Here is a 23,293-nt window from a genome sequence, read left to right as displayed (position 1 = left end):
ACATATCCTTCATTGCACACAAAACTGTCTGGGCCAATTAAAACATACAATGCACTGAGATACTCTTGAAAGTGTTACATTTGCCCAGCTAAACTACTAATATTTAAATGTAAATTACTAAATGTTTTCATTGGCAATGAGCAGTGCATTTGTTGGTAAGTCATGCAGGTGAACAATTAACAATTAGCAGTTTGCTTCGACGGCCAAACAAAAATATGCATGTGAGTTATACATAAGTTTATGCAAAAGAACTCGAAAAAGTAAAGGTACATAAGTACCAAAGTCAGTTTGGAATTTCATCTGTTCATCATCACTTTGATGGCTTCACAGATGATCTTGGTTCACCTAACCACGTAATAACAACATCATGAGAGGCTCATGTATCACCGAGTAAGGAAATGAAAAAAATTCAATATAATAATTATAAGTTCCAGGCATAAATATTTTATCACTTCATAAGAAAAACAACAGAACCCACATTCTGTCTGATGCTGCCATTTTTCTGTTCCTTTTGATCTGTATCATAATTGGTGTCTTCTAGCTCTGGGCATCCACATTCCTGTGGGTCTTAGTAATGCAATTCAGAGTTGCTTGGCATATTGATATTTATGTGTATTTCCAAATTCCCAAACTTTTGATTTATGTATTTGGGTGCGTATGAACCTGAAGCATGCCTGAGCGACAGTTAGGACAGTAGCAAAGTAGCTCCAAACCAAGTATTACCAGAAATTTGGCAAATAAGAGCCAATCAACCTGTTACTGTGCCCTCAACATACAATATAACATGTTACAATCCACAAAGCCATATTGCAGTGTCCAGGAAGGTGTCAAATGTTAAATATTGCGCTCTGTCATCTTTGCAGCCAAATTCTGCGGGGACCCTGGCATTCCTGCGCAGGGAACGAGAGAAGGCCGCAGTTTCATCTACCAGTCAGAGGTGTCCTTCAGTTGCAGCGCACCTTACATCCCAGTGGGCTCAACAACACGCATCTGCCAAGCCGACGGCTCCTGGAGTGGGATTCAGCCACGATGCATAGGTACTCTAGTGCATCGTGGGAGCATTTAAAGAGATAACAGCCAGGGGAGGCGGCAGGATAGAATAAAATTCAGTGCGATTCCATGTGGAGTAGGGGTGGGACATTTTACGCTTTTCTCTGAACCATTACAAGCTGATTTGTGCGTTTACTCAAGTACTTTTTTGCCTAAGGCCCATTTCACAGCAGACCCGCTTAAAGGCGTCACACTGCAGTATCTCTGGCATAGGCTAGCCCACGCAACAACACTCTTTGATAAGATAAAGGCTTGTTTTGATTTTCAGCTCTAGTCTGTTGAGAAGGGCGGGGAGGACTTGAGGGGGGCGGGAGGTAGAGGCTCAGCACTCAAGACCATGTCTGATAAAAATACCAACTGCCAGGGGCAACTCATTTTTTCTCCACTATCCACAAAACACCTTCTCACTGACTTAATAATGGTAATAAAAACTGAGTATTATTCAGTATAAAAAGTATTTGTTAAGAAACCTTGAGATGGTCTTTGAAGTGATGCCCATATCTTGTGATTGGAGATATTGAAATTTTTACGCAACCTTCATTCATTGACATGCAGTTATGCAGTCAACTTGTATGAACCAAATCAATACTTTTCACTTCATAACTAAAACATATTATTGGTTGGACTCATTAAATCAGTAAAATATATGGTGGTGTCATCCATTTTTGGCTTTTTGAAGCCTCATTCTCGCTAGGTAAGCATATTTTTCCTGGGGCTCATTTTTCTAAGATTCAGGCTCAAATTAGATATCTCTACAGTAAACCGCTGGGACAAAGGTTTAATCTCTAGATGGCTTTTGAAATTCGATGACGTTGGTCAAATGCTGTGGCTGAATAATACTGAATGAAAATGTTCTTTGGTATATCTTTTCTTTGCCAAAACAAGCATACAATATTCTTGCTGTAAAACTGTCAAAAATACTTACGAGCGATCTCCTCATTCTGTGTCACTCCCGCCCGCTACTCCCCGAGTTAACATGCATTTTATTTAAGTACCCCTTAATGTAAAAGGTACGCTCCTGTGAGGTGGACTCTCTTGGATGCTAGGGGACAGGCATGATTTGAAGAAGTTTTATAAATCAATTTAAGTGACACCAGTCAGATAAAGTGCTTTACTAAGTGCTTTCATTATCTGTTCACTTGCTCCAATGTTGCCTCTTGTCTTTTTTCATTGCGTCTCAAATTCTGCAGTATATTTAGGGGAGTGTAGATTAGCTACGGCCTTCTGTCTTGCAGAATACTGGTGATTTAATTCAAGTTGATGAAAGTGGCCCGGAGCTTATGCTGATAGATCACCCAAGTTACTGTTTGACAATGCTGGCAGAATGTCTGATGAACAGCCTCTGTATTGTTAGGATTATTGGGAAAATAAAGGCCAGTTGAAATCAAATCTCTCCATTACTTTCAATTGGGGTACCCGCTGTAAAAAGAGAAATGGAGGATAGGAGACAAAGCAGATATGAATGTGTTTTATTATCAACAAGTGGAGAAATAGAGGGTACTCTTTAACAGTTCCGACAAAAAAACGTTTTGCAGGACGTGAGCTCTTCAGGACATTCACACTGTAAATTGCGGAGATGTGTCAATATAAGCCCCGAGTTGTGTTCTTTTTCCCCAGAACCGACCCGCACCACGTGTGAGAACCCTGGAACGCCTCGCCACGGCGCTCTGAACAGAACCGCAGGCTTCAAGGTGATTGTGGAGAAGCAGCATTCAGCTCCTCTCTGCATGCTGTTTTTATATGTCCTGGAGACTATGGCTGTAAAGTAAGGAGAAGAACATGTAAACACCAATCCACCTCATTACCGCTGCTACAGTGTGTGTTGTGTGGGATTTGAGGCAATTGGCCAGCATTAATAATCAATGTTCAGACAATGACAACAGGGATGTGATGAAAATAGGAATGGCCTTTTATATCGATGCTTTACTTCCCGCTTTGAGAGCCTTGGGGTGAGAATGGAAACAAAGGGATAAAAAGCAACATTACAGTCATAAATCAGATGTAACTGATGCAGCTCATTTCTCAATTTCAAGCAGAGGCTTGTACAAATTGGCCATCAAACTTTTTCATAAGCCAGTCCGGGGCTGGTTCCTGCCCGCATATGTGATTGCCAGGGGCGCCATCCGTCTGGAGGGGTGCGTGGAGGGGGTCAAACGGAGAAAGAAATGTGTTGCTTCCGTGATAATAATGCAGCAGAACTATATTATCGCACACCGCAATCCACCCTCACATCAACATTTCCTCTATATGACATTTCTGAGAATTATTGATGTCTACACTTTCCTGAACAAGCAGTATAAAATTCAAAAAGGCCATTTAAAATGGATTGAAGCCCATTAATTCCTAATTTAAACATGACTTCACCAAAATGGGCTCCAATTAGATAGCCCAATTAAATTGTTTATTGAAACCAACTGAAAAAACTGAATTATATTTTTCCTGTGTTAAACCGAGATAGGTTGCTGAAAAATAGTAACCAAGATTTAGCAGGAAATCTCCACAGGCATCAAGCAAACAGTACATTTATAAAATATGATATTTGACCTTAAAATTGCATTACATTATTTAACTTACAACCGCATGCAAGCTTAAACGATAGGGGGCACCCAATATAACATGTTACATTTCATACACAAAATTGATTTTCTGCCACAAAGTGGTTTCCACGCCACAAAATGAAGGAACAACTTTTGTGCACGGAAAGTAAACTGTTTCCATTTTATGATGTAAAAGGAGCCTTGCATTTTGTGGACAAAATGTTAAATATGCTTCGTACAGTATTGCATTTTGAGTGATTATAATAGATAATAATTCAAATTAAATGCTACAAATATTTTATCGCCACAGTATTCATTTTGTGACACTTTTTTTTGGGCACAAAATGCACTTTTGTGGCACGAGACTTGTGACCACTGTGTATTACCATTGGCTGGTGTAGTCATGTAATGTAGAGGCATGACAAGTTGTTGAGCTACCATTATGGATCTTGATTCAGAAATGTCTGCCATCTTTCTTGTGAGCAGCTGTAAAACTTACCCCTGGTGCATGGAATGTTGGCAGCTGAAAGTAGGTTTTACAAAACAATTGTTTGTTTTCTGGTTGTCTTGATATGAGAATTGTACTTGCAGTAGCTTCATCTAAAATAGTGACTACCCATGCACAAAACAAATGTTGTTTCTTCATTTTGTGCTTTGCCATTTGGTGCCCCATAAAATAGAACCTCCACTGGAAAAGCATGAACTGAAATGCAAAAAATCGGAAAAAAAGAATAACTCTTCCTCTCCCAAATTGCTTTTTTATATTCACTATAAAAGCTGAAATCAAAAATTGCTTTGTCTCCAATTTAGTCAATTCATAACCATGAGAACATGTCTTAAAGTTTATATTCCATGTAATGAATTATGGAATAAGTGTGTATTCACACACCAAAGCTTTTTTTCCATCCACTTCCTGGAAAACTCAATTTGAATTCAGATTTTACGTCATCATGTACCAGGGGGCGTGAATATAAATTTTCCGTTCCCCTCCAGTCACTATCGTTTCACTCAGCTGCCTGTATTCTCCCCCCTCCTCATTTCATCGACTCTCCAGCCTTCAGAAATGTCCCCCAAAACATGTGTTTCACTTGCGTATACATCATATCATGGAGGCTAGTGCTGCTCTAACTTCTGTTTCAGCTTGCCTTTCAAAGGGTTGTGACCTTTGTTAATATACACGATGATGCAAGGCACTAAATTTTAAGTTCTGAAGGGGCATTGACTTGTCACTTCACCAGGTAGATGGCTAAAAACAAGCCATTGCATTACATGAAGTACACTCTTTAGGTATGTCTGGCAGGTAACTAGCACAGTCTTGACTGTAATGAATAGGAAAACACTGAATGCACAGCTTTGAAATATGGCTTGTGTCATTTCTGCAAACATATTTGCAAAATTTCTGTTGAAACTTGCCATTCTTGTCACATTGGTAATGCAAGGCACCTGAATTCAGGGCACCTTTTCCACATGATGAAAAATAAAATGAAAAAAGTAACATGAAAATGAGAAAAATACGGAGGTGTAAGTGAAAATAACAATAATATAACATAAAAATAAGTACTACAATACAGTGTTTCCACAAGTCCTTGTAGTTCTTGGAACTAGTTGATTGTGAACACTAGAAGGTCAAGGTGGTTTAAGGTTCTTTTGAGTGTTCTCAAAGCTCCTTTAGCAGTCTTTAAATTATGAACAGTTTATTGTTTAAATAGAAAAAAGTATAATTCCACACTATTTACAGTGCCATGAAAAAGAATTTCCCTTCCTGATTTCCTCTATTATTGTGTATTTGTCATGGAGGCAAATACATTTCCATGGCACTGTACATACATATGCAGTATGACTCTCCATTCTCGTGGAAACTCAGATTTGAATGTTGTATTATTAGCATAATAATCCTCATACTTAAATCTGACAGCTTAAATCACTGTGGGGTTTGTTTCTTGTGCTGTTATGAAACAAAACACTGGAGAATGCTTCAAATTGTAATCTTTCAAAGTAGAATATGTTATTACTGTGTAGCTGACTCACTGATTGGAACCCATCACCCATTCAATGTTTTGTTTTTTTCAGACCAATGTCTGTGTTTGTGATTGATAGCATATGGTAGATTCTGGGATGTATGGTCTCATTCTCCCACCACTATCTCAATTGCGATACCTTTCCTCGTAAGCAGGTTTCATTAAATCGATTAAATCACCCCGTACTTTGGACTCTGTCCACGCTGTCAAATTATTATTTTAGAAAAAGGTTCAGGAATGCTAAAATCCCTTAAACAAGCTAAATATTTTTATTTTGGAGCAGAGCAGATGACTGGCTATGACAGTCATGACGGTGAAGATATTTTAATCTCTGTCATTTTCTTAGAATTCAAGCTGACTGAGTGTAATGAGGGCTGTTATCAAGTCATTGAGGGTGTGATTAATATCCCATAGTGATATTTTTAAAAGATTTTCAGTCTGCAAAAAAAAGATGGCTTAAAAGTAACCTTGTCACAATGTAACAGAACATTTTGCAAGCAGTAAAACTACTGAATATGCTAGAGTGGCATCCACACAATGATGTAGCATTGTCATTGTCATAATATTACACGTAACCATTGCAAATGAAATTAGGGCAATGAAAGTGGGCACAAATGTGACCAAAATTCTTGTGTAAGTCACTTGTAGAGATCATTTATATACATATAATTTGTAGTCTTGTCTTTCTAGTAGTCTTTGACACATCTACAGCTTCATCCAGGAGGGTGTTTTTGATCTGTCTGACAGTTGAAAAGAGCTTTTCCTTCACAATTAAAATAATTCTTCATCCACTGCAGTAGTCTTCCATGATCTAACAGGTCGTTTGCTATTGCTGAACTGATCATTGCATTCTGGCTTCCTAGCAGTGACACACCCTATGTTTTGGGTCTGATTGATTTATTCAGATTTTCAGCCTCATGGTTTATTTGGTCCTCATGTTGAGAAACAACAGGCTAAATGAAAATCCCACACCTGCAATCAGCATTGTTATTCAAAGACACACAGCTGGCTAAGAAAAAGCTGAGTAGCCAATTGTCCCATTGCATTTGCTCCCCTAAAATGGGGGGGACTGTTATTAAATAAAGGGCTGTTATTCTAGCATAATCCGCTTTTGTGCAATATCGATTTAAATGCATAGAACTTAAAGCTGACAGTATGCACTTGAACATGTCTTTCATTGATTTATTCAACTCCGATGTGCTGGAATAGAGCTGTCCCAAGTACTGTTTCACCAGCCTGTTTCTAAACATTTTTGGATGTCTGACAATGGTAGCCAGAACATGGGCAATCCACTGAATACACATGGTGTACATGGCTTGTTTTCAGTTTTTACTTCAAGCTGTTGAATCTTGCTTTATAAAAATGCAAATTACATTTCAGTAATAAAGAACTGTGGTACAGTGGTTATCTGGGAGATGTAACATAATTGCATACTGTAGGCACATCCTGTAGGTGTTGTGGTGAATTTATAAGTAGTGTTGGTTCTGAATCTAAATAGCACATGAAAGACATGACATGTTAATTCCATCTCCAATTATTTTTTTGTGGAGGTTCAGTTACATACAAGTGGCATAAAGACAGGCCAGACAACGTACGTTTTTATTCTTCATTGAACATTCAGGTAGCCAACAAGCGCGTTTTGGTTTAGGAGGCAATGGCTCCATGGGCAGACTTGTGGTTGATGTGGTTATGCATTATTGTTTGTGCTTGATAGCTAGTTTATTCAAACTATCATTAAGATACAGTACATGTCCTGTGGATAATTATACCTTCCCTTATTCATTGCATTTAAACATTTGTACATGACCATATATATACATGACCTTATAGAGGGTTTATTTGTCTTAGATTTCATATATAAATGTATGTATATTATATGCTGTATGTAAAAGACGGCTTCTTATTATCAATCTTCTTATTACCAGTCGTACAGTCAACAGGTTTACACTCCTAGTATGCATTATGAGTCACACTAGTATAACACATTCACTAATTTTACTCTTCTGGGAAAGCCAGCTGGAGGAACAACTCTTCTTCATTAGCTTGTAAATAGCAAGATAAATTATTATTTTTGCATGAAAATCATGCTCATCCAGAGCAATTGAGCATTGCCAGCTGACAGGAGAGCAGGACTCGGGGAAGGAGAAAGGCAGACAGACATTTGTTTGTCTACTTCCTTGGCTATATCCTTATGGAGTCTCACTGGGGCTTCCTGCGCATAAGCTTTCATCACAGCAGGACCTAGAGATACACGCTGTCGTCTCCCAATGCATCTGCTCAATGGGCAGAAAAACAGTGCTTTTATCACGATGCGCACCAACATGATCATTTATGTCCTTCTGCTCACACGCAAACCTCTTCAGGATACCAGAGAGATGCCTTTGGCACTATTTTAATTTGATTTTTCTGTGGAGAGATAATAACAAATTTGCCACATGTATAGCTTTGAACAAGGCTTTTCAGATCATCAGGAAGTTGTTTTCACAGCAATAATAGTGTCAGCCACTTTGCAAAGCTTGTTTTCGGTAAACAGAAACCTCAAACCATATATAATGACCAAGTTTCACAGAAACAGTGAAACATCAGACATCCCAGTCTCATAAATCATTTATCTAGCCCTGCGCTGAACAGAACAGGAATGTATTCACCAAACTGTAATGATGTTCTAATGAAGTGCGGAGGATATTATCCTCATGTCATTTAGATAACCTTTTGTCTGCCATATTTATCAAAATTACCACTGTAATAGTAATGCATTCATAGACCACATTTTTAATAATGTATTATATCGTAAGTAAGCCAGAGAGCATTATTAGTCACAGACGCGGTATCTGTTTCACCAGTGCCCGGGTCTGCAACCCACAGGGCACCTTGCAAGAAGGGGTCAGAAAGATTCTGTCATACTTTTATGAAAATATACTGCATTAAACCATTCAAAAAGCATGCATAAGATCACCCTTGACATGTTAAAATCCTTATAAATGACTGGCTTTATGTAAATGCAGGACTTTATGAGAGATGACAGAGCATGTGATATATCAAATATTACTCTTAGATATGATATCCCTTGAGTTAAGGTCAGCCCTCTGGCTAAAATTCCTGAACAAGATATTTTGCAGTAATTCATAGGAAACTAGAAAGATATGAAAGACCCACTCACTAGCAACTAAATGGAAAGAATCAGAAAAAAAAAAAACGATAGCAAAAATTGAAGTTTATTCAAGGAAAAAATTGCAGTTTATTCAAGGCAATCAATCAGCTGTGGTAATTCATGTAATGTAAAAGCTTCATGGAGCCATTACGAATGTACACACCGCGACAATGTTATATTCTCTTGTGCATAAAAACAAAACCTAATGTGTGCCTGGTCTTGTTAATGTGTGTACCCGTTCCTTTGAATAAGCGTGGCCGTTAATGTACCTTTTCAGCTCCCCGTTGCAGAGGACACAGTGTGAATTAAAGGTTAAATAAAACAGGTGTAATTGCGTGTGGTTAGTAATGCGTGTGTCCCTCCATCGCAGGTGGGCAGCGTGATACATTTCCAGTGCCAGGCCGGATACCTTCTACAGGGCTCAACCACCCGGCTGTGTCAACCCGACTTCACCTGGAGCGGTTCCCAGCCTGAATGCATCCGTGAGTCCGCAGCACTTCGCCGGGGCGACTTTGTTATTAACCTCTCAGTGTGTTTCATTGTTTTTGCATTTGCTGTGCCCCAGCCTTATTGCACAAGTGTGCCCCGAGACCTCGCCGAAGTTTCTGCAATCAGTAGTCTCTGTGCCCGGCGTCTGCCACCGCTGCAGCGACAGAAAGCTTTGAGATTAGCAATGCCCCGGCCCTGATAAATGCACATGTAATCACCGCTGACACGGCTCACGCAGGGCTCCGCTCGGCTCACAGATATGAAGCTGCGTACCGCTGCACCTGTGGCTGCCCGCCGTTCATTCCACAGCCCAGCCCAGCAGGTGCAATAAGTGGCTCCTAAATTAATGTCGTGAGGAAAAACTGAAAGAAAACTTGATTTTAAAAATGATTTCCATAATTGCGCATGATTTCCCCAGATGTGGCGTGCGCAGCATAGGAAGGAGCGTGTTCTGCCACAGGGCCCGCAGGCTTCCAGATGAAGAGTGGCTTCCCACACAGACATAAATAACAAACATTCCCTACACCATATTTCTCCATTTAAAAATATTAATCTTGAAATAATTTAAAAAATATTTTGCAAATGCTGGCCGTATTTCACTGATGTAAATCCTCAACAAAGGTTTCCCTCTCCTTTTTCTTTCTACCCTCTTTCTTTCATCATTCTTCCTCTCTCTCTTTCTCTCCCCCTCTCTCTCTTTCTATAGATCACTTTTTTTATTTCAATATACATATACGTACATCAATAATATTAAATAGATGTGATTTTAATAATAATAATAATAATAATAATAATAATAATAAAAATATAAAATAAACAGACAAACCCATGTACAGAATTTGAAATGAGAAGATTTTGCTTTTGTCAAAAATGTACCTTTGTCCTTGGATCCCATGTGCTACCTTCACTCTTACCAGTCAAGGCAAAGCTCATTATTAGGGTTTGCAGTAGGAATTTTCATCAGGTGACTTCATGCTTCTAACCATACATTCTCAGCAAGCCAAAGAGGCTATGGTGATGGGAAGAGGATTAGTCTATGGTTTTTACATACATGCTGTAACCCAGTGGGAGGTATGCCCATGGGAGAGAGGAAGCATGTACAATATATGCGCACAACAACAGCAAACATTAGCAAGTTCACTAGGCGTTGAATTTCAAAACAAAAGGGGAAAAGCGCCAGCTCTTCAGTGTCTAACTATAGCAAACCACAAAGAGGGCCCTAAATATGAACCTTGACAATAGAGCTGTTAGAGACAACATATGAAAGAGTGCTTAGTGGATATCCACACAAGCAAAAGGTCACAATTCCAAAGTAGGTTGTCATACACTGAAAATCACTAAATCCTGACAACTACCTTTTTGCCTCATTTCATACCATACAAGCACAAAACCCCAAAAATCTTAGAATCCGAGAGATGTGATTGCCCCATAACCTGTAATTACTCATTATTAACCGAATGCTAATGAATGGTTAGGACATACTATTTTTAACTTGCTAGTTGAAGTTAGAGTATCTGGGGTTTTTTTTCATGGTTCAGCACTGATACCATGTAGGCTGTCATGGACCTTCAACAGCTACTCAAGATGCATGTACTTGGACTAGGTCTGTGCTGTACAAGACAGAACTGTCATCTTCCAGGCTTCTGGCTGCAGCGATCAGCTTGTCATTTGCCCCCAGTTCCTGTTGTCTTCTGGGATTGCTCCACCGAGAGATCTCCACATGGCACTTTATTTAAGATTGATGTTGAAGTTAACATGGATCTCCACCTGGATATACCTAAATGGTTTATAAGAATGTTCCTCCAATGTTTAATTTGTTTTCAAAATTATGTTCTAGGATATTCATAGAACCTGATACATTTCAGAATGCTTACCAACATAAAGGGATCGCTCTGAGAAACAAAACTTTCAGCTGGGTTGTCCCTGTGTCACCTCACATTCCTATATTTTTGGAATATGGAGATTATACAGTCACTCCCTGTCATTGTGGCATTCAAAGTAAGAAGTCATGAAAAATGCATCAGGGGAAACTTTGCTGACATGATGCATTAACAGCTGCCTCTTGATTTCAGAAGACAGATTGGAATTTATTCATCCAATTATAATTGTGTCGTGCTGTGTGTATAATTGTTTGAATCACCAAAATTGCATTAGATACTTATTTTGATACTTTAAGTATTAGACTGTTATTTCACAGATCCTAAACTGTATCCTTACGTCTTTACCTCCTTGGTCTCAGATGATATAATGAGGTAAATTTACATTTTTACATCTAAGGCTGAAATGGAGGTTAACATTTTTCTAGGAGATGGTCAGCACATATGAGATGTTTTCCTGGGAACACAAAGGTCAGGTTATTTGGGCTTCCTGTAAATAGGCCAGTATTCTTTGCAGACTGAAGTATATATAGCAGTTGCTCTTCTAACACTATTCCTTTTTCTACCTCAGTGCTTTCAGCTTTCTGAAAATAGTTATTTCCTTCATTTTCATCTTCATTATTCCCATTAAGAAAAATAGTGAAAATAGTAAATTATGGTCAGTATGGTTCAATTAAGAAAAGAAAAGAAAATATCAATGGAAAAACCATTGGTGAAATTAAAAATATCCAGTGTGAAATTATCACATACTAAATGTAGCTATGCATAGAATTGGAGCTGGTTAATGGTAATTCCCATTTCCAGAAATGACTCATTTTTGCTGGTGTTAAGATGCACCGCACGGGGCTTGTGACGAGTGCACAGTTTGTCAACATCAACACTATGAAAAGGGCATGCAGTTATTGTTATTTCTTAGACTTTGGAAATGGCCCCAATGGAAAATGATGGTTGCCAGATCATCCCTCTAGATGCCAAGCTTGTCTCTAGCGCTGGCCGTGGTGATGCTGCTGGAAAGGAAACAAAAATGTTTGGGCAGTGCTTCTTTTGGCATGATATTACAGTTAAGATGATGCATTATGAGTTCATTAGTCATTTAGATCCTTTTTATTTTCGCTGTTGATGTTCAGTCTGTCAATATGCACAGCAGTCATAAAATATTACAGTAAAAATATCACAGCCCAAGCCTGTTTTCCATACACCATTTTATTTGGTCCGTATAACTTGCACATAAACACATTTTTTAGTTGCCATACACTCCATAAAGGCCCTTCGGTTTACATGTTACTGTATATTATTGCACCATCTTGCAAGAAGTTACATAAGAAGAGGTAACAAATAAAAGACTGATGTTAACTAATAGGCTCATAATTAGGTTGTTGAACAGTGCAGGTTAGCCTTGTTATCATTTGCTGTGCCTATAAATTCTTCTAATGGGTAGTTTTGGTGGCCAGGTGTCAACACCTTCACAAATTAGGAGCATACTGATTCAATTCAGTGTTTTCAATTTGATCAGTTAAAATAATTTACCACTTTTTATGCAATTGTTCTGCTAAATATGTATAATAAGCATAATATGAACATGGGAATTTTATTCTTTATGGTATGCATAGCTATCTGTCAACATGTGGTTTAAGAGGGTAAGCAAACCCTCTGTACATGAAAAGCACCTAATTAAGGAATATTAACAGCTTGTTGAAATTCTTGGATTGCAACTGTGGTTGGTTACCGCTGTTATATACTATGCTATATGTCTTATTCAGCTACTTACTGAATAAGACATATTTCAATTGCCATACAAATATGTGTATGCCTTGTTGTATTACATTCATTTACTATTTGCCATTTTATTCATTCTGTATATATCTGCTTTATATTTGTATATCCTTTTAAGAATAGAACATACATTTCTTGCGTGTCAAAAGTAAATATACTGAAAACTCGCCGCATTATTCACTTAGTAATAAGTGGTACTGATATCACGCATCATCAGAATGTACAGTTATACAAGAGTAGCTCATATCGAAATGAAACTTGCTGCATAATGCGTGACTAGTTGTTCTGAGGGTCTGTCGGTAATAATCACATTTTCACCATAAATGTGAGAATAGAGTGAAACAGAGCAGTGCCTGCATCCTCCTTGGGGCGGATGTTGACCTTCAGCTCTACTTTGTGTGATAGGTTTCCAGATATCTAATATGCACTGCACACAAATGAGAAATTCACTTAGAAGCACTATTCTGCCTTTCTACATACAGCAATATCTGTCAAATTTCAATTATTCTGTGTTATTTTCAGAGTTTGCTGAGGTTTGTCCATTTTCAAGGAAGCCTGTCCAGCCCTGGGTTGCTGGTTGCGGGCAGTTTAAACCATTAGCCCATGTAGCCGCACTTCTCACCGAAGATACGCAACAAGAGAAGCAGCAGGGCTTCGCTGAGAAACCTGCCTGTAATTGGCTTCAATGGACTAAGACTGACTTTGTGTTGTTGGGATAAAGGCCTGTCTCCCTTTTCCAGCCCACGCCTGTAAGCAGCCAGAGAGCCCCTCCCATGTGAACGTGGTGGGAATGGACCTGCCTGGCTTCGGGTACACCCTGGTCTACAGCTGCCAGGATGGCTTCTTCCTGTCTGGGGGATCAGAGCATCGGGTGTGCAGGTCTGAAGGGACGTGGACGGGGAAAATGCCAGTGTGCCGGGGTGAGCGCTTGGTATTTGGGCCGTTCTCCTTCAGTGTGTACGCCGGGAGTTCTTAAAAATCTAACTGCAGCAACTGCCATAGGTTATTACTTTGTCTGGTTGTTATCCTTATCCCGGGAAACGTACCGTTGAATTGGATTGAGAGAGTTGGAAGTTGGATTTTATATATCTTTATAAAGCTGGATATGTACTAAAGCAGTCAGCTCAGGTTAAAAGCCTTGGTGAAGCTCACAAGTGGAGTTTCCCACCCGAGATGAAAGCTTGTAACCCTCTGGCTACGAGTCTATTCTAATTCCCGAATATGGCTAACCACCAGAACATCCTGCAGACCAGATAACTGCTAGAAGTGTGGTGTACTACAGAGATGTATACATATCTAACTGTCCCTTAGGGAACAGAGTCAAGTATGCATACAGATCTACACAAACTATAGATCTGGTCACATTCTACATGCATTTTATCATCACTACATCACTTAAGATGAATAATGTATTGCAAAACCTACACTATCTGGCGTTAGTAGTGCAGTTATGTAAATGTAAAAGTTTGTTTAGTTTACACAAACAATGTACAAGGAACAACCATCCATCAGGCATGTTTGATAGTTTGCTTAGTGCATTCAATAATGCATGATTTTCTGCATTGTAATTGTCTGTCTTAACCTACTCATTTTCTAGAAATGCTTGCTTTATCAAACCATCAGTGTTAACAGCATCATAAATGTAACAGTAATTACCATTGCTTTTGTTTCATGGTTAACGTTTGGCTTTGACAAACCTTGTAATTAAAATGATTAATTGCATTATTACTAGTACATGAACTCCAGGCATGGCAGTATGAGTTGGAACACTACATCACGATCAGCTTGAAGCTTTTTGATCTTTCCTGTCCACTGCTCCTCTGTCACTGTGAGTGTCAATTGTTGTCTGCCAGTCAAGGTTTTAGCAGCACCCTGGAAACTGCATCTTCAGCCTTGTGAAAAGCAAAGTGCACATTCAGGAGGCTCCACAGTGACAGTATACACTCACAGAGCACTTTGTTAGGTATTTATTAGACTTCTGCTGCTGTAGCCTATCCACTTAAGAGATTTGACGTGTTGTGTGTTCAGAGATGCTCTTCTGCATACCACTGTTAACGCGTGGTTATTCGCATTACCTGTCAACTTCGACCAGTCTGGCCCTTCTCCTCTGACCTATGATATTAACAACACATTTCTGCCCGCAGAACTGCTGCTCATTGGATGTTTTTTTGTTTTTTGCACCATTCTCTGCAAAATCTAGAAACTGTTCTGCATGAAAATCTCAGGAGATCATCAGTTTCTGAGATACTCAACCCACCCTGTCTGGCACCAACAATCATTCTACGGTCAAAGTCACTTAGATCACATTTCTTCCCCATTCTGACATTTGGTCTGAAAAACAGCTTAACCTCTTGACCTGCATACTTTTATGCATTTAGCTACTGTCACATGATTGGCTGATTAAATATTTGCATTAGCAAGCTGGTGTACAGGTCTACATAATAAAGTGGTCACCGATTGTATATTGAGAAGCAATACACTATATGCCTTTTCTCTTTCATTTCAGCTGGCTCAAAATTATCTGAGAAAACAATTAAACCTGTTCCAGGAACACCAAGTCCCAAAATAACTGGTAAGCACCACGACTCCTAATTATTAGTTAATTCCTCCAGTTGTTTCCTGGTCCTTGATTGTTTTGCATTATGAACAAATGTGCCAATTTCACAGAGGGTTCACGCAGTCTCAAGCTGGTATCTTTTCGACTGCATTACCTTTAATACGGTATTAATACAGTACAACTGTGGCTTTCACATTGCTCTAAATTACAGAAATATGTAATGAATTAAACCTTTAAACGAACGATGCATGTGTGGCCATTGTTTGAGGATGTACCTGGGGCCCTTTCACTGTAAGCTGCCATGTTCCCCATGCCAGTGCCTGATGACGTCTTCACTCCTGACTACATCTGGAAAGGCTCGTATGAATACAGAGGCCGAAAGCACCCGATGACATTGAGCGTCACAAGCTTTAATACGACCACGGGGAGGGTCAACGTCACACTGACCAACAGTCATATGGAGCTGCTGCTGTCAGGTATGGGATAGTTACCGCAACCAACCTCCCTGAGACAGCCATTTTGTTTATCACCAGAGAACAGCACCTCGGTCTGGTTTAGCTGCTTGAGCAATTGATTCTTCAGTTTGGCAGCACGTTATACATGTGTGAAATTGCAATTTATTTTCGCGCCTAATGCAGTGCTGTGAGTTTGATGATTCAGCTTAAACTGACATGAAATGTTTAGCAAAGGAGGAAAGTAACAATTGTTTAAAAATGTTGAAATGAAACCCAGTTCCAATGTCAGTTAAATATGGATATGGATAGATTCCCCCTGCCTTCTGTTTACCTGCAAAGCTAAAATGAGAAATGAGTTCATATAACGCCTTCCAGGGTTCTCAAAGCATTTTCTGTCCATTTGCACAGTCTTGGTAATTACGAGCTCTACCTCATTTTATGCCATCTGGTACATAATTCTGGATATCTGTCTGTGAGATTGGCAGAAATGTTTCCTGCAAAAGCCAGCATATAGAATTCCTATGAATATAAAGGAAGAGTCTAGTGGATTTAAGTTGAAATGAATCTAGTGTTTCAGCACAATGTGCATGAGTGTTTTAGGGGGAAGATTGTGAGTGCTTTTACGATAATGTGGGTTTGTGGGAATGGCCCTGTCGGCCTGCAGAGTGGTCTTAATACTGTGAAACATGTAGGCTGGGTTGAAAAGTCCTTGGCAGAAATACTTTTTTTGGATGCTAATGTTCTCTTCTTCCTATGGATAGGTGAGTAAGTAGCTGAATATGAACAGAGTGTCACACAACTGTGTCACAGTAATGATGTAGGAGCGGAGAAAAAGGTATCAAGCGAAAAAGAGGACAAATCTGTAATTAAAGCCCCACATAATTAAAGTACATAAAGTAATAAAACATATAATATAATTGATGCATGGAAACATAATTGCACTCATACGCTGTTCCACATCAATACCCTCTCAGAGCTGAGGCAAGACTTTAGGCTACATCATTAATCTTTCCTTGAGAGTAGACATGCAGCCTATAGGAGTAATCATATTAAATCATGCATGTAGCAAGCATCTTTATTATACAAGCCAAGGCTGTGTCATTGTCTGGTTTTGATTGGGTGTCTGCTGTAGCAGGGACACTTCAGCTTGCCAGAGAAGAATGCACAAGTCAACCGGGGTGACCTGCTTACTGGGTGCTTACAGGTTACCAGCTCTTATCAGTGAGATAGACACCCTTCTTCTGATTGGTGCTAGTTTTCCTGTGGTACAGCCTGTGTCTTGTACTATGAAAACAATCACTGGTCTGTGGCCAAATGTTTGAGAGGAGAGCACTGTGGTGTAGCAGAAGCACAAGGGCGCAATACTGTTGCCAATTTAAAAAGATTAAAGAATTTTTTATTTTTTTTATGTTTTGCTTCAGAATCTAGCTATTTATAGAAAAGAGTCCAGTTGCAGAATAATTCAAATTCCATCTCTTTTTCTTACCCCCATTCAAAAATACACCAGTGAATTTACAGCCATAATAGGTGACAGACCCCGTCGAATTCAGGAGAGGGCCTGGAAGTCTTTGTGTGGCGTGCTGATAACTTCTTTATCGTGCTGTTCCTCTCCCCCGAAACGCAGGAGTTTATAAAAGCCAGGAAGCGAGGCTAATGCTCTTTGTGTACCACGCGACAGCAGCATCTCACGTAGTGCTGAGCAGGATTAAAGAGCAGACCTGGTCCATGGACGGTTTTGTAAGTACACTGCGACCTGCGGGAGAGCACCATCCCCGCTGACCGGCGTAATGTTTTGTGTTCTGTGAGATTCACGCTACGTGCAGAATTAGCCTTTTCCATAGGAGGGTGGTGCATAATGGAAGTCCATTGTGATGCTTGTTCTGATTAAATTCACGCGCATACTGTACCGTTGTTAATGCAAACCGCGCACTGCTATGAAATAGGGCAGAACTGAACCACTGGCCAAAATGGTAATTTCTCGACTGCATCCCATTACTGTGAACTGTGATTATAAAAGGAATTTGCAAACATTGCTGTGGTGTTACTTTTGAAGTCGCATAGCCGTGGCCTGCCTTAAGCAGGTAGAACGCGTACTGAGTGAGAGAAACATTAAAATGTATCTAATTTAATTTAAAGAGTATTTAAATGTGACTTATATTACTGACTTATGATGATTGAACTTAATTAAATAAACAGTACATAAAAATGATTATAACAGGGTTGTGTTAATTGTGATTTTACTGTGCTTTTGAATATCACCACACTTAATGTATAATAAAAAATAAAAAATTTTAAATGCTGTTTTACTTCACTATGATCCTCTTAAAGCTGATAAATTACTGTATTAAGTAATCTAAACCATAATGTTGTGTTTTTAAGTGATAAAAATAGGCTAAATAATTTGTTTGCAGTTCCTGAGATTTGCGTTTTATTTGGAAGGCGATAAAGTGCAGGATGTTTTGTGCAGCACTGATATCTGCCATCAGTCTGTGTGGCAGGGCCTCTTATCCATTGCTTTCTGATATCAGAGGCCAGGAGTCTCCATACGTGCAGTCAGGGCGAGCTGGATTAACTCTGCATCTCTCCTTCTCCAGGTTTCTGCAGAACCTGACGGTGCCACCTATGTGTTTCAAGGCTTCATACAGGGTAAAGACTACGGCCAGTTCGGACTGCAGAGAATAGGTAACTCTGATTATTACATGTTTGAAAATGCCATGGGTCAGTTTGTCACTGTGTGTCTTAACTCCGTGCATCACGTTTGAATAAATATCTTCCTAAAATCATCAAAATGCCGGGAGAACTTGCGGGTCTTGTAACAGGGCAAAAGAAAGCACTGCAGAGCTGAAGTAATCTCTTATGAGTAAGCAAAGCCAGAAAAAGAAATGTTGGTCTTCAATGAAAAGCAGAACATAGAAAAACCGGAATACATTTCCAAGTCTATGCTGTAATCAACGCCGATGATGAAGTGCACTTTGACAATCAAACCGTAAATGGTACTATATTAATTCAAATTGATTGATGGAGGGTAATGACTGTGATGCGGTGACGATGATGAAAATTATACTATTGACAATATGATTACACCTATAATTCTGAACATGTATTACAATTGATTTGACCAGAGCCCCTCTTAACAGTGATAATTAGCATGCTCCACTTTGCTGTAATGATGTATATGTACTGAAGCATGTGCTTTTTCTCCCAGGTCTGAACGTGTCACAGAGCGATAACTCCTCCAGTGCTCCCTCTGGTACCAGCAGTGCCTCTGTTGCCATAGCAATCCTCGTGCCTTTTCTCGCTCTGATTTCTGCAGGCTTCGGGTTTTACCTCTATAAACAGCGGTATGTGTGCCGCTCCTTCCCCACCTCTCGCTATGTGCTACGCCCTCGTTTCGCCAATTGATTTAGTCTTGTTTAGGCAAGCGTTCCGCCGTTATTTACGGCTACGTTTTCTTTGTAATACAACGCGTTACAAAGATGTGATCTTCTAACATATTCAGGAGAACAAATTCAACATTTATGGAATGTCTGATTGTATAGACTCCAAGGGCACTTTCAAGTGTACCCACAGTAATAACACACTTCCGCCTGCGTTGAGAATATGAATACTGGGCCTAATATGAACCTTGAGTGATCTGGAGCCGTGTGATCATACGCTCTCCCCTCAGGAGGAGGGACTGCATATGAATTCAGCAGCACCTGTCCTCTGGGCATGTCTGTGCATGTAGTGGGTAGTTCATCCAATAAGGGTCGATGTTACAATAGAATTCCTATAAAACTCGGGGTCTGCCTGACAACCTGTGGTTTATTTAATCTATGGTTTAATCTGACAGCCTGTGGTTTAATCTGACAGGCTGTGGTTTAGATGACCCTGACTTTTTTGTCGATATTCACTGTATATACACTACCGTTCAAAAGTTTGGGGTCACCTTGTCTTTTTCTGATTTTTAAAAATGTATTTTCTGTGTTTGTAATCAAACAATCCATACATGGTCAAAGCACAGACTCTTTGCATTTGAATGAATCTTTAATTTACAACTCAGTCTAGTCCCACCCCTCCATTTCCATAGCGATCCATTCAATTGCAAAGAGTTTTAGTATTGCTTGTAGGACAACCTGAAAATAAGATATCCAGACTCTGATTATGTTGATGGGTCACATACATCAGCAAGTTTACAAACAGAAAATACAAAATTAAAGCAGAAAAAGACACGGTGACCCCAAGCTTTTGAACAGTACTGTATAATTTACTTGTATAAACGTACTGTAAGAAAAGTTGATTCTTGGAAGAATATTTTGTCCATAATTTGGCCTACTTTCACCGACTTGAAATGTATCATTTCATTGCAGGACCACACCTAAGATGCAGTATTCAGGCTGTTCACCGCATGAGAACAACAACGGCCAGGCAGCCTTTGAGAATCCTATGTACAACACCAACGCAAAATCCATAGAAGGAAAAGCTGTTCGGTTTGATCCAAACCTCAACACTGTCTGCACAATGGTTTAACAAAGTTGGCGAAATGGACAACTTTTTTGTTCTAATGCTTTGCCAAACTAAATGTCGTCAAGCTTCTGATTCCAGAAGATGCACGTCCACATATATTTTAAAGCACACTTTTCAGGAACCAATGAACGATGTGCATCGGAAAGACATCAGAGTCCTATATCAACCGACATTGATATCGACTGATGAAAACCCATCTTCACGACCAGAGTGGAGTTTTCTTTCCTTACTTTATATGCACTCTGAGAGTGCTTTTTTAAATTTAACCTATCTGTACATCTACTTGCATATATATGAGGAGCATTCACCACCTATATTTTTGTGCTATATATAAAACATATATATATATATATATATAAAGCATTGGGGTGGATGTGAGTTGATGAAGCTGATTCAGATATGCCTTTCACTTCACAGAAATGGCAGAATCCTGTTTCTGCGAGTCTCTTCACTGGCCTCTTAGTTTCATACACTTCCTTGCTTCAGTTTTCTTAAAAAGAGATGAGACAGTGGTGATAGACTGTGGTACCCCTTCCGAATGCCTGAATACAGAGCAGATAGAATACGATCAATCCTCATTGTATATTGGCCGTCCATAGTTTTCTTTGTAAGTTGCTATTTTTGTCTCATGTTTTCGGTTCCATTATCCCATCAGCTCTAATGTACTGAATCAGTATTTCCCCTGCATTTTTAATGTCCAAAATGATTATATCATGCTGATTTTTGCAAAGCAGTGTTTTATGGTGGACTACAAAGATTTCTCTACATATGCCATATGCTAACATAATCATTGTTTTGTCATGACTGCTTGGCATTTACTCAAGCAGAAATACATTGAATGTGTTTGTGACCTGTAACTGATTCAGTCCATACTGCACATTTCATTATTTATTATTTATTTATTCAGCCTACAGGGAAACTATACCACGCACCTATTCCAGCTGAGAGGATGATATTGTATGTTCGGGCGAAAGACTTTCCTCATAGTGATGCTTTGATTTCGTGATTTAAAACCACTGCACTATGGGAATTATTCACATTTAAGAAAAAAATATTTGTTGTTTGTTAATTGATTTGTTTGTTCATTAATTGTCTATATACCTTAAGTTGTACCTATTTAAAATGGATCAAATGGATTTATTTTAGATATATACATTTTATTATATATAATACACATATCTTATACATGATTCAGTTACCATGTGTGATATACACTCACCGAGCACTTTATTAGGAACATTTTTACTTTATTACACCGACTTATTAATGCGATTATCTAATCAGCCAATTGTGTGGCAGCAGTGCAATGCATACAATCATGTAGATACGGGTCAGGAGCTTCAGTTAATGTTCACATCAACCATCAGAATGTGGAAAAAATGTGATCTAAGTGACTTTGACCGTGGTCTCATTGTCGGTGGCAGACTGGGTGGTTTGAGTATCTCAGAAATTGCCGACCTCCTGGGATTTTCAAACACATTAGTCTCTAGTGTTTGCAAAGAATGGAGCAAATAAACAAAAAACATTCAGTGAGCAGCAGTTCTGCAGACAGAAACACCTTGTTAATGAAAGGCATCAGAGGAGAAGGGCCAGACTGGTCAAAGCTGACCGGAAGGTGACAGTAACGCAAATAACCACACATTACAACAGTGGTATGCAGAAGAGCATCTCTGAACACACAACACATCATAGCTCTAAGCAGATAGACTACAGCAGTAGAAGTCTAAAAAATAAGTCAAATAAATACCTAATAAAGTGCTCACTGAGTATATATGTACAGTATATATACATATATATACACACATACACAGTATATGTTCCATTACCAATTCATACTTAGTTTAGTAAAAACATTTCATTCCTTTCAATGAATCTCAGATGAGATTTGCACCAACATGCATACATTAAGTAGTAACAGGAAAGGGTTGGTTAGAGGATTCAAAAACATATAATTCATCAGAGTGCCTTGTTCATTAACCCTTTGAAGATAAATCTCATTTAGGAAGAGACAACAACAGAACTGGAATATGTGCTGTAATTATTTGAGACTGATGGTTGTAGACTTTAGAATTGTTCATGCATCAATACGGTGTGATCAGTAAATCATTGTTTAATTATCTGAATAACTTTTTATACAAGTGGAAAACCTTCATATTGGGCCTATATGAACATGCAAATTTATAATTATCATCCAATTTCTCAGTATTTAAGTCGTCTAAATTCAAAAACATCTACCAAAAAAATTCCCAAGCCCAATGCTGCTACTTTCTCCATTTTCTTGTATTTATTTATTTCTGTTTCTGAATTAAAAGTTTGAATATAAAGTTGTGTTATGCAGTTTATTTGACCCTGAAGGCTGTTTTTCCACTCTTTTTTGTTGCATTGCTTTCCTGTTAATGACTGCAATAAATGCAAACACCCATGGACACTTTCACTCACAATTACAACTGTCTGCCGTACAGCTGGGTACTCCTCGTATGTCAATGCATTTGAAAGAAAAGAAACTAAACAAGATATTTAAACAAGCTCTTTTTTGTAAAAAAAAAATATATTTTTACTACAAAATCATTTGTAAAATTATGAATCTGTTGTGTAAATTTAAAAAAAATATTAAAAGAAATAACTATTGCTTTTGTAATTTGTTCTTCCCTGGTCATTATTTCTTACATGTTGTGAATATCGTACAGAACCTCTGTTGGTGCCACACATACACATCTGCCTTCCTGGGGGCGACACGGCTCAGGCAGTAAGAGCAGCCTTCTGGCAGTTGTCTGGCAGTTGGAGGGTTGCCGGTTCGATCCCCCGCCCGGGCTGTGTCGAAGTGTCCCCGAGCAAGACACCTAACCCCCATTTGCTCCTGATGAGCTGGTCGCTGCCTTG

The 23,293-nt window shown here is 39.0% G+C and overlaps 1 protein-coding gene across 1 annotated transcript in view; it reads left to right on the top strand.

Moving 5' to 3' along the window:
• Positions 1-23,051, top strand: part of LOC133110161 (CUB and sushi domain-containing protein 3-like) — a 317,158-nt gene extending 294,107 nt beyond the window's left edge. The window contains 10 exon segments of the mRNA XM_061220063.1: positions 864-1,037; positions 2,668-2,741; positions 9,127-9,238; positions 13,636-13,815; positions 15,402-15,467; positions 15,770-15,928; positions 17,532-17,644; positions 18,502-18,589; positions 19,113-19,248; positions 20,257-23,051. Coding sequence (XP_061076047.1) covers positions 864-1,037; positions 2,668-2,741; positions 9,127-9,238; positions 13,636-13,815; positions 15,402-15,467; positions 15,770-15,928; positions 17,532-17,644; positions 18,502-18,589; positions 19,113-19,248; positions 20,257-20,416 — 1,262 coding nt within the window. The 3' untranslated portion in view covers positions 20,417-23,051.
• Positions 23,052-23,293: the final 242 nt, after the last annotated feature.

The sequence above is a fragment of the Conger conger genome, chromosome 1, assembly GCF_963514075.1.
Source record: "Conger conger chromosome 1, fConCon1.1, whole genome shotgun sequence".
Classification (NCBI taxonomy): domain Eukaryota; kingdom Metazoa; phylum Chordata; class Actinopteri; order Anguilliformes; family Congridae; genus Conger; species Conger conger.
This window is presented reverse-complemented; position numbering and strand designations above follow the sequence as displayed.